This window comes from Pleurodeles waltl, chromosome 11, assembly GCF_031143425.1.
Source record: "Pleurodeles waltl isolate 20211129_DDA chromosome 11, aPleWal1.hap1.20221129, whole genome shotgun sequence".
Lineage (NCBI taxonomy): Eukaryota > Metazoa > Chordata > Amphibia > Caudata > Salamandridae > Pleurodeles > Pleurodeles waltl.
The window spans coordinates 682,525,921-682,538,917 of record NC_090450.1 but is presented as its reverse complement, the minus strand read 5'-3'; the positions used below and the strand labels follow the sequence as shown (position 1 = coordinate 682,538,917).

General features: G+C 42.8%; 1 protein-coding gene across 1 annotated transcript in view; it reads right to left on the bottom strand.

Annotated features, from left to right (window-relative positions):
* The window catches only part of GMCL1 (germ cell-less 1, spermatogenesis associated), a 556,440-nt gene extending 544,208 nt beyond the window's left edge, over positions 1-12,232 (bottom strand). The window contains exon 1 of the mRNA XM_069214203.1: positions 11,872-12,232. Coding sequence (XP_069070304.1) covers positions 11,872-12,023 — 152 coding nt within the window. The 5' untranslated portion in view covers positions 12,024-12,232. The remainder of the gene's footprint in view (positions 1-11,871) is intronic.
* Between the last annotated feature and the right edge of the window lie 765 nt (positions 12,233-12,997).

Here is a 12,997-nt window from a genome sequence, read left to right as displayed (position 1 = left end):
TCTTGTGAAGCACAGAGGGAATTGCCACTTAAGAACAACAGAGCATAGATCAACTTAGCAGAAAACCATGCAACAACAAACACTAAACAATAAAACCATACTCATAAATGATGGTGCTTGGCCTCCCTGTTCAATTCCCTTCTGTGTGTGCAGTTCAAAAGGTTAATCTACAGTTCTGCAACCCAAGAAAGCAGGAAGGAAATGCTTGCGGCCACAGTTAATACGAAGGCATTTATTTGCATTAGGGGCAGTTGTGGAAAACTTGGAGGAAAGAGAAGCCAGATGGAGTTAGAAATGTAGGAAAGTACCATCTTGCCTGGCATGTTACCCCCATTTTTCACTGTATATATGTTGTTTTAGTTGTATGTGTCACTGGGACCCTGGTAACCCAGGGCCCCAGTGCTCATAAGTGTGCCTGAATGTGTTACCTGTGTAGTGACTAACTGTCTCACTGAGGCTCTGCTAACCAGAACCTCAGTGGTTATGCTCTCTCATTTCTTTCCAAATTGTCACTGACAGGCTAGTGACCATTTTTACCAATTTACATTGGCTTACTGGAACACCCTTATAATTCCCTAGTATATGGTACTGAGGTACCCAGGGTATTGGGGTTCCAGGAGATCCCTATGGGCTGCAGCATTTCTTTTGCCACCCATAGGGAGCTCTGACAATTCTTACACAGGCCTGCCACTGCAGCCTGAGTGAAATAACGTCCACGTTATTTCACAGCCATTTTACACTGCACTTAAGTAACTTATAAGTCACCTATATGTCTAACCTTTACCTGGTAAAGGTTAGGTGCAAAGTTACTTAGTGTGAGGGCACCCTGGCACTAGCCAAGGTGCCCCCACATTGTTCAGAGCCAATTCCCTGAACTTTGTGAGTGCGGGGACACCATTACACGCGTGCACTACATATAGGTCACTACCTATATGTAGCTTCACAATGGTAACTCCGAATATGGCCATGTAACATGTCTATGATCATGGAATTGCCCCCTCTATGCCATCCTGGCATAGTTGGCACAATCCCATGATCCCAGTGGTCTGTAGCACAGACCCTGGTACTGCCAAACTGCCCTTCCTGGGGTTTCACTGCAGCTGCCAACCCCTCAGACAGGCAGCTGCCCTCCTGGGGTCCAGCCAGGCCTGGCCCAGGATGGCAGAACAAAGAACTTCCTCTGAGAGAGGGTGTGACACCCTCTCCCTTTGGAAAATGGTGTGAAGGCAGGGGAGGAGTAGCCTCCCCCAGCCTCTGGAAATGCTTTGTTGGGCACAGATGTGCCCAATTCTGCATAAGCCAGTCTACACCGGTTCAGGGGACCCCTTAGCCCTGCTCTGGCGCGAAACTGGACAAAGGAAAGGGGAGTGACCACTCCCCTGACCTGCACCTCCCCTGGGAGGTGTCCAGAGCTCCTCCAGTGTGCTCCAGACCTCTACCATCTTGGAAACAGAGGTGCTGCTGGCACACTGGACTGCTCTGAGTGGCCAGTGCCACCAGGTGACGTCAGAGACTCCTTGTGATAGGCTCCTTCAGGTGTTGCTAGCCTATCCTCTCTCCTAGGTAGCCAAACCCTCTTTTCTGGCTATTTAGGGTCTCTGCCTCTGGGGAAACTTTAGATAACGAATGCATGAGCTCAGCCGAGTTCCTCTGCATCTCTCTCTTCACCTTCTGATAAGGAATCGACTGCTGACCGCGCTGAAAGCCTGCAAACCTGCAACATAGTAGCAAAGACGACTACTGCAACTCTGTAACGCTGATCCTGCCGCCTTCTCGACTGTTTTCCTGCTTGTGCATGCTGTGGGGGTAGTCTGCCTCCTCTCTGCACCAGAAGCTCCGAAGAAATCTCCCGTGGGTCGACGGAATCTTCCCCCTGCAACCGCAGGCACCAAAAAGCTGCATTACCGGCCCCTTGGGTCTCCTCTCAGCACGACGAGCGAGGTCCCTCGAATCCAGCAACTCTGTCCAAGTGACCCCCACAGTCCAGTGACTCTTCAGTCCAAGTTTGGTGGAGGTAAGTCCTTGCCTCACCTCGCTGGGCTGCATTGCTGGGAACCGCGACTTTGCAGCTACTCCGGCCCCTGTGCACTTCCGGCGGAAATCCTTCGTGCACAGCCAAGCCTGGGTCCACGGCACTCTAACCTGCATTGCACGACTTTCTAAGTTGGTCTCCGGCGACGTGGGACTCCTTTGTGCAACTTCGGCGAGCACCGTTTCACGCATCCTCGTAGTGCCTGTTTCTGGCACTTCTCCGGGTGCTACCTGCTTCATTGAGGGCTCTTTGTCTTGCTCGACGTCCCCTCTCTCTTCAGGTCCAATTTGCAACCTCCTGGTCCCTCCTGGGCCCCGGCAGCGTCCAAAAACGCCAAACGCACGATTTGCGACTAGCAAGGCTTGTTGGCGTCCTTCCGGCGGGAAAACACTTCTGCACGACTCTCCAAGGCGAGAGGGATCCGTCCACCAAAGGGGAAGTCTCTAGCCCTTTTCGTTCCTGCAGAAACCTCAGCTTCTTCTGTCCAGTAGAAGCTTCTTTGCACCCGCAGCTGGCATTTCCTGGGCATCTGCCCATCTCCGACTTGCTTGTGACTTTTGGACTTGGTCCCCTTGTTCCACAGGTACCCTAGATTGGAAATCCACAGTTGTTGCATTGCTGGTTTGTGTCTTTCCTGCATTATTCCTCTAACACGACTTCTTTGTCCTTAGGGGAACTTTAGTGCACTTTGCACTCACTTTTCAGGGTCTTGGGGAGGGTTATTTTTCTAACTCTCACTATTTTCTAATAGTCCCAGCGACCCTCTACAAGGTCACATAGGTTTGGGGTCCATTCGTGGTTCGCATTCCACTTTTGGAGTATATGGTTTGTGTTGCCCCTATCCCTATGTTTCCCCATTGCATCCTATTGTAACTATACATTGTTTGCACTGTTTTCTAAGACTATACTGCATATTTTTGCTATTGTGTATATATATCTTGTGTATATTTCCTATCCTCTCACTGAGGGTACACTCTAAGATACTTTGGCATATTGTCATAAAAATAAAGTACCTTTATTTTTAGTATAACTGTGTATTGTGTTTTCTTATGATATTGTGCATATGACACTAAGTGGTACTGTAGTAGCTTCACACGTCTCCTAGTTCAGCCTAAGCTGCTCTGCTAAGCTACCATTATCTATCAGCCTAAGCTGCTAGACACCCTATACACTAATAAGGGATAACTGGGCCTGGTGCAAGGTGCAAGGACCCCTTGGTACTCACTACAAGCCAGTGCAGCCTCCTACAAGAAAGTACAGAGCACACCAGCGCATGAAGCACTGCCAACACAAAGCTTCCAAACGCTTGCAAATCTATCCTGGTGCCCCAAAAAAATATTTTTAAAAAGGGTCAGAGCATAACACCAGAAAACCCTGTGTTTTGCTTCACTGCTGACCAAGCTAAAATACAAACACACTGAAAAGAATCTCTAGAATGCAACTCTTAGTCTAGGAATTACGTTTAATAATTCACTCTGCGAGGCTCGTCAAGGAAGGTCAGTACAACTGAAAGTGAACATTTAAATATGTGCGCAACAATGAAATGAAACATTTACAAAGAATCTTCAATCTATAAACAGCAAATATGTATGCAAATATATATATATTTATTAACATGCACAATGCAAAGCAGATAATTAGTAAAAATTAATCACCATGGGGCACAGTTGTTCCTTCATCAAATATTCAAGTCACAGATCTCTTGCAGCTGCGACAGAGGGCCAGGCAGTACTGCAACAGAGTCACCATCTCTGCTCTTGGGGCTTCACCAAGCAACTAGAAAGTTTTCCTTAACTAATACAATAATGAGTTTCCCCCAACAAATCCAAGGGTCCCACACTTTCCCACCACTAATGGATTAGGTTTCACAGTACTCCACTGGCTGGAAGCATGAGGTGCCACAGGTGCAGATCCTGCTTTCAGTAATTACAATACAAAAGACACCCCTTGAACAAATAATGACAAACTGCAGTCCCATAATGCATTGTTCAAGGAAATTCTGGACAGGTGCTCACCCTCATGAAAGAAAGTAACTGAACCAGATCAGTTCTTTTCACAACACTGTACACACTACTTTCTTGCTGTAGGGAATAATCCAAGTGTCAACAGTCCATGTGTGGCCATGTTAAGATAGTGAGCTCCATAGCTATCATGGGTGAGGAGAGAGTTCACTATTTTATTTATTTTTTAAATGAGGTTCTTGGAGTGTGGTCCCAATGTCTGTTCAGATTATACTTCATGCGGCTCATTTTCATACTAATAAAAGTAACTACATGAATGTAGGAGACTGGCCTGTAAACCCATTAGTCACTAAAACCTATTGTACTAAGGTGCTGTCACTGATCTCAACAAGAAGGGAATGAGAGTATTTTTCAATAATTTTACCCTTTCTCTTGAAGAACGGGACAACCCAAGAGAGAAATATGGACTAAAGCAGTGGAAAAGTTTGAAAAAGTGACCGGCTGCCAGTTTTCGTTTAAGTTGGTGGCGATCCATAAGTTGCTACAAAGGATCAAACAAGACCTGGAGGTTCTTGGCCATAGCCATATTCTTTGGATTAAAGGTGCTAATCAGTCAGTCGTCAAGACAGGGATAAAGCTTAACCCTCTGTAGCAAAAGACTAGGCAGCATTATAAAAAGTACATTTGTTAAAATCACTGGAGCAGAGTTGCAATTGGGAGTCATCTGCACCAATAGTACTGACACCAAAATGGGAACACATTTGGGAAGTCTACAAGTGGTAGCCAGTCTCCTTCATGCAACGTCTCCAAAAATTGAGCCAAAGTAACGACGTGGGACTAGTTCACCAGAAGCGACTGTTTCAGATCTTACAGGAGTACTAATATAGGCCTGATAGTACATTTTCGTTGGGAGTAATGAAGTATCAGGACTAAAATTACAGGTCTATTGATCTTGAAGTAGCTCATTAATGCTCAAAAACAGAAGTGTATGAATCATTTGAAGGAGTTCTGGAGATGCTTTTTGAAATTGTTGTAGGGAAGAGGGTGGAACAGGGAGGAAATATCAAAGAAAGACCTTCAACAATATGTTTAATAAATTACTGGACCTGTGCATCACAATTCTAGCTGCATCAGTGTGAAGAATTTAATCAGTGGCAGTCGAGAAAGAGATCTTGCCATCAGAAGACTTGGTCTTGAATGTAAGAGATGTAGACCTAACCCATGCGTGTATGCACCCAGTGTGAGCTGCTACTAGCTCCAGCTGTTAAGTATGTATCCACAGAAATGCTCAATGTCAACTTCTCTATCTTCTGAGGTACGAGCTTCTGGAGAACCTATATATTTTTTTTTCAAATGATAGTAAAACATCCCTGTGGTGAAAATTGAACTGTATAAGGGATGTGCTCAAGTAGCATTTCATTTTCTTTCTTTACCCTAGAACAGGTTCCATATCAAAAATAAAGGAGGGGGAGCTGTAACTTGAGCTTCATTAAAGTTGTTGTAACCACTGCCAAAAGAGCCATAATTCAGCAAAGGAGTCACCCATCATAGTGCAGTATTTAGATTGTTTGGTCAGTCACACAGATAGCAAGTCCAAGGTGGGGTTGCAATCAAAGTGCCAGAGACTGTTTCAGAATCAACCATGCCACATTCAAGATTAAGATTGATATTGAAGTGTCTGAGCCAGGAAGTTCAGAAAAGGTCCTCAAAGCAGGTAATTCTGAGTTCAGGTCTAAGGCTTGTACAGTTTTTTATACCCAAGAAAGTATACCTTATACTCACCTTCTAAAAACAAAATTAAACTCAGAATTTAGCAAGGGGTTATTTGTGTACGTTGCTCAATGAGTTCCAAATGAAACAATGCACTGAAATAAAAAATAAACTGACTACAAGCAGGATGGGAATAAAAGAAGTGGGCAACAAAGTTTTCATCTTTAACTTTTTGCACAGAAGGCCAATCTACAACCATAATCTAACATTGCACCTGCCAGACTCTTTCATTCGCAGAGATCTATAATGTCTGCGGTTTATTAAAAAACACATGGACACCCACAGCAAGCAATTGAGCCATTGTTTACATAATTTTTTTTTTATTGTGTACTGTACACAACATGTATCACTTAACAATGAAAATCATAATGAGTAAAAATGGCGGGTAAATGAAAGCCATGGATTTCAGAAATGTATACAAGAATACAAGTTTAGGGTTGAGGTAATTCCTAGTTCTGAGGATTTTTTTTCTTCACATAAAGTATGTTTTTGTATATGCTATCCTGTAGCATTCTCTGATCTCACACTTCTCCTGCATACAACAGTAAGTGTGTGCATGCACCTATGCATGCGCCTATCTTCCGAACAGGAAAGGCTGAGCACATGCATGTGGGAAGCGCAAGGAAAAAGCTGATAATTTGTTTGATTTTTGGGTCCTGGGTAGCTGAGTTTTTTGAGTCTGCTGTCAGATGCCCCTCTGGAATACCTCCAAAGCCCAGACATTACTGTAAACAAGACACCCGGGAAGTCCAGTGCAGTGTGGCTTGTATGGGAGCTTTCAACCAACAATGAAAACATGTAACATGTAAAGATGTTTCCTACCATTAACGATTTGAAATAAAATGGCTTCACACTAATAGCAAGGTAAGTGGACATACAAAGCAAGAATGTTTTGTAGTATCTCCCTATTCTCATCCAGGTGAGTCAGATCCCAATTATATCACCCCTACGCTTTCCTCTCTAAGGCAATAACCTAAACACAAAACAGGATGATAAAAGAAAAAGTAGCAAAATTCTAGAATTGCATAATTAGAAAATAAATTAGTGAGTTTTTTGAGTTACGTAAAATAAGTTAGGCAATTTTTGTATTATTTGTTTAGAAAGAGATACTAGAAAGAAAGATTAGAGTGTTTGTTTTACACAATTTCAAGACTGTTATGAAGCTGAAGTGTGAAGATATTATTGAATGAATAACTTCATTGCTGATGTGCATCATACTTAAGAAAACACACCTTTCTTGGTTGCTGCACAACTTTTTACATGTTAATACTGTATGCATATTAAAGCAAGCAGTTCAGTGTTGCCAAATAACACCGTGATGGCTTTATCACGCTATTGTGGTGACACTTTTATCATACTTCAACGCCTAGCTCTTTCTTTAAATGAAACATCGTATCGAACAGAGTCTAATGTCAAAGTCTTCAACAGGAGATTCCTAAATGCTCTATCTTAGCCACAACACTAATCAATCTTTTGACAAAGCCATTGGAATCACTCCAACATATACTACGTTTACATATGACACCTAGGTCTATATGAAAAGCTCCTCCACAGAAGTATTATCTACTTCATGCAGACACTCATCGATATTTCTGCTCTGCATATTACATCAACATATTAAATTAAATAAAACCACCAAAAACTGATTTCCTTGTAACTAACCAGCTTTCTATTGCTCTTTATCTGTACGATCTTGGCTTAATTCATTAAAACTGTTCAATTACAAATCATCGATCATTTAATGTACTACATTCATGGGCTTCCATGAAGACAAACCTGAATCTAGAACCCCATGTAAACGCTTTAGCTAGAGAACCGCAATACTAGATAATACTTCAAGAAATAAAATCCATTATTCTGGTACAGTACCTAAAATGACTGGTTCAATTTCTTCTGGGCTCACCGGATGTACCCCAGTTTGCAAGCTATGGCTGAAATGTGGGAATGCCAACTGTACTAGGAGGGCTGATCTATCATTTACCAAGTAGTGTTTATGCTGAAAAATGCAGAACCAGATTCACTTGAGAATGCACTTTGGAAAGATTACTTTAGATACTAGGAGAACCATAAAACACATGGCATTAAGAACTTCCTTCAAATCTTAGATGATTTGAACTTTAAGGAAGCCTGGGATGATGCACTGGGATATAGGCTCTTCAAACAATGAGCAAAAAAACTCTTCACTAAGAGTGTCATTTACTGAGGTTGCAAAGGAGTTTTTAAGGTTAAAAATATGGGCACTCCTGCTACCTACCCATGACTCATTTATGCCTCAAAATTTATGACACTCAGATTTCAACTGCTAGCACTGGGCGACATAACAGTAAACTGGATTACTTAGTGGGGGAAATCATGTGAACGTTGCAGAGGATGTTTCTAAAAGACTGAATTGCGAGGCCAAACGTAGTCAGACTAAGGGTCATTTTATTAAAGCAGTGTTTTGTTTTTTTAAGACTAGGAGAATGTATAATTAAGGCGTTGACTTCTTAATACATTATGGGACAAGACAGCCAGCTGCCTTGCAGGGTAGTCAAATTCATTAACACTGCACTTGTAGAGATAAAAAAGGCAACAGTTACAATTTGTGCCAACAATTGCAGGCGGGCAACTTGTATGAACAAGGTAGTCTTCCAGTTCCTGAAGCGGAACGTTTGGCTTAGCTGGAATGTTTCAGCATTGGACTAGTTGAAGGCGTTCCTCCTTGCAACCTGTAATGTTCAAATGTAAAATCGTGCCTCATTTAGCTTTTTCTATGTGATTTCCAATGTAGAAATGAACAATTTAGCTTTATCCACCACTTTTGATCCCATTAAGCCGTAATTGAACCACAGCCACTTAGGGTTTTCAGTAACAGCTCTTTTCTCCAAACCTCCAAGGCACTTATGCACTTTGCAGAGAGGAGTTGATCAAACTGATAAATGCAATTAAACTTCTCCGAGTCTGTTTTGTCTAAAGACATGTGGTTTTCATCAGACAAAGTTGAAGTCAATATCAGTGTTGCTCCAAATCCAATTTATTATTTAAGAAGAACAATACACGGTAGAAATGTAGACAGTCATAGGTCCAAAGGAAAATGTGAGTTAGGCCAGCCAACACGTGTTTCGCCGCACAGGCGTGTAGGCCAGGGCTTTCTCAAGGCTGGGAAGGAAAAAGAAATGTCGTGAGATTAGATGGCAAAAATAAATAAAGTGTTGAATATGTTGAAATAGGTAGCGGGAAGCCAAAAGATTGTGCAAAGAAATTGTGCGGAGGAAGTCCCAAAAAGGTCGAGGAATAAGGACCAAGGACAGTAAAAAAGGAATCATGCTGTCCAAAAATATAGTTCTTCAAGTCCAAAAATATCAAGGATAGGCCTGTGCCGGGTGGTGAAAAAAAGATGATAAAGAAACAAGTGAAACAATAGAGATGGTCAAGAATTAGGCATTTATGATAGTAACAACATATTGCAAGTGTCCTTGAGAATAAGTGAAGACAATCAGGCAACCGTGTGAGGGGGTAATCTAGGTTGACTATTTTACAGTGGAAAACATGCAGGAAAAGAGAAACTCATTGGTTTTGTGGTAAAAGAGTGAATGTGATTGAGAAAGAAGTTATGACTATACTAAGAGAACGCAAAAAAACCATACCATTTGTAGTAGATAGTGTTCAAATAGTCATTGGCAATCAATCATATAGGTATTTAGGTCAGCTGTTAGCCTGAAAACATAAGTGTATACATATAACACCTTTTGTCTAAGAAAATAAATTAAATCATGTTCTACCTGCAATTATGTTGCAGGCTTGTGGTGTAGAGAACCAAGTGTTGTAGTGTGGTTACATTGCTGACTCAAGGTCAATCCAGTCTGGGAGGAATCTATTAAAAAAAATACTTTTGACCTCCCTTATAGAAAGCCTGGTCGATGGATTCAGCCGAATCTCCGGTGGTGGAGAGTTCCATTTTTTGGCGGCCGAATCAGAGAAAGCACAAGATTGTGTTAGTGATTTCCTAAATCTCACCAATTGTACGGTTTTTAGGCCCCTCAAATTTCAAATTTCACTAGCCGCCACTGGGTTATATGAGAATTTAGCACTGCTGACTTGGACAGAGCCCTGGCTAGTCTAGGCTGCAGCCGCTCACCTCTGCACTAAGCTTGATCCCTGCAGGACACTGGATGCTGCCTACAAATAAGAGCAAGCGGTTGCATCAAGTATAAATAGTTTTTACTCAGAAAAGCAGCAGTGAGGCTGTGATAGAGGGGAGAGAAGGAGAAGCTATAATGGAGGCTGGCTGAGGGAAGGTGGGGGCCATCAAGGGAGAAGGATTATTTTTTGTATTTGCAACAGGGCAAGAACTTAATAAAGGGAGAGTTGCCAAATGGCAAGTGCATGCGGTTAACCTGCTTAAGTTAAACAAGTCCAGTTATTTGTTATTAAATGCATAACCAACAAAGAAGTGCGGGACTCAGAAGTTTAAGAAAAAGTTGGTTATAACCCATGTGTAATGGCTCACATGACACAGGAGAGAGGGGAGTGCACACATGCCGTACACACCTCCAGACATCTCAGCCAGGCGTGTGGTCAGGGGAATAATATAATATAAGATACAAAGATCTTCTTATCTTGTTGGTCCAAAACAACGTGGTCCTGAAGACCTACTAGAGAGTGTCTGTGTAGTTCTCCTGAGGCTGGCCCTTAGGCCTGCACATCACGGCCTTCCACTGGGCATTACACCATCCCTCTTTCCCACAGTGAATAGCGACCAGGACTGTTTTGTGTGCAGTCACTTTTACATCTAAACTGAAGAATTACAGGGAGTCACACAGGTAATGCCATCTGGATAGTGAATAAATCACACATCCTGCTGATGCCGTCTAATATCAATAAGAACTACAAGGGATGCGAGGCATGTTCCAACCAGGATGACACCAGAAAATACTTTTAAAATTTCCAAGTCAGTTTCTACCAGGCACGCCATGTTTCCCTGGGATCCTATTTAATAAACAATTGTATTGTGTAAAGGGTAGTGTTAAATTGCTGCAGTGCTATCAATTGAACTAATTTAAGAAATGACAATGGTAAATGCTCACATGATGATTTAGTGAGCGAAATGCCCCCTGTTCGCACATGTGGTATTACTGATGTTGTGGCTTCGTATTCCAGCAAGGCACACTCATTCTTCCATCCTTCCAGAGTTGACAAATTGTTTACCATGCATTCTGCAATAACAGTATGTGTTATTTTCAGCGCTTAGAAATTACATATGTGTACTTCATAGTTATTATTGTTTGTAAAACAAAATCAAAGAGCATGAGACATCCCATTTTCTTAAAGCTGTGCAGTTACATTAGGTTTAACAACAGCTAGACCACATCATTCTGCTGAGAGTTGTAAACCACTTTCTTGCTTAGTTGGACAGGTAGTGATCCAAGCAGTGAACTGATGTATTTCGACCCAACCCCCTCACTCAAGCCCTACGTTAGAGCAAGATATGATTTACTTAAGGCTCTATATACAAGGTGTTTGCCAACTGAGGTTATTGGTGTACACATTCAGGTCAGGTGCCAGAGTTGGAAAGAAAGTTATCTCTCTCCCTCATCCGCCAGCCCATCCTCATCCCGCCCCAGGATGTCTTTGGGGACCGGTTCACGGCAGCAGACAGTCGCTGCTGGTCTTGAGGGTCAACCATCATCCGACTGGGTTGGAAGGTATTTATAAGCATGGGCCCCAGAAGTACACAATGGGAGGAAATGGTAAAGGACCAGGGTTGTATAAGAAAAGGAATCGACCATTAACTTTTCATAAGTTGTTAATGCATGTTGGGGCCGTTTCATAAACTACTTCATGCCAAAAAGGAGAAATGTGTGATATTTATCCCACTATAAGAATAGATCTTCTCACTATAAAGTGTTACTCAGAGTATTACACATAAAGCATTGAAAGGTCACACATACGTGTACTGAAAAGATGGAAGTGGCACACATAAGCAAACTGAAGCTTTGCCAGCTATGCACAGGGAATGTGAGGTCCGTGGCTAGCAAAGGTCAACCCCCTCGTGGACCAGTGGGTAAACTGTAGCTCACCGTAGGCAGTGAAAACGTAGGAGATGCTCACACACTACGCCCTGCTTACCTCCGTGGGGTGTCAAGAAGCTCCCCATCGTCTTCGCTGTCACTCTCGCACGGGCACTGTAGCTCCAGACCCCGCTTTCTCTTCCTACACCGACAAGTGGCTTCATGCTCCTGGGCTCGCGGAGGCCGCATTCGGCTACCCAGTGCCCCCATTGCTCCTATCGGTTACCAACCACGCGTCCCGCGCCGGGTCCGGCCGTCACGCGTTGTCCATACTTCTAACTTCCGGAAGCCGGACCCGGCCCGCCAAGGCAGCACAGTAAATCCCCCAACCACCTCGCCGTGGCTCTCCCCGCGAGTTTTTTTTAAGTAGAACTCTGTGCTCTCAGCCGTAACAACCAAAACTTCCGGCCCACACGACTGAATGACAGCCTCGCGAGGCCGAGACCGCTCCATGACAACCGAGAAGCATGTTTGCGATTGGCGGAGTACCGGAAAGAAAGGAAAGAAAGACGTGCTTTAAAAATTTGAGAACGCGCTAGACATGGAGTAGTTTCTCGTTATGATAGGAAGATCAGTCACAAAGAACCTCAGTTAGCAGTCTCACAAGATATAAGAGAACATTTAGTAGACAAAAATGTGAATGTACCTTAAAATAAATTAGATGTACATATTGCGCACCGTTGCATATTTTATTTTGAAATAATTCCAATGCCTAACTGAAATGAAAATTGTTTACACGTAAGGTTATTTTTTCAGCAGATTCAGAACAAATTGTATACATTTAGAATACATTTGAATACGTCCGACCAGTTCGGATAGTTGCTCGCACCAATTCACTAAAAAGCCAACTGGCGTAATTATTGTTAGAATAGAATATACGTTGACTTAATGGCCATTTTGGAATGTGGAGAAGTCTTCTAAGGACACCAGAGGCAATACGGTTCCCACGGAAGCGTATTAAAGAGAGCAGGTAGTTCTTCACACTGGACCGCAATTTGGCCCTTCTTTATCCCAAACTACTGGCTTTTTCTTTCTTCCACTTAGTTTGCCCTGGCATCTTTGTCTAAACATCATCAGATTCATAAAGGGCTTATGCGTCCAGCGTAAGTGTACGACCTCATGTATACTTTACTATACTTCTTTGTGAACTTAAGCCCCACCAACTGCTTTCATTTGTCCCTTTA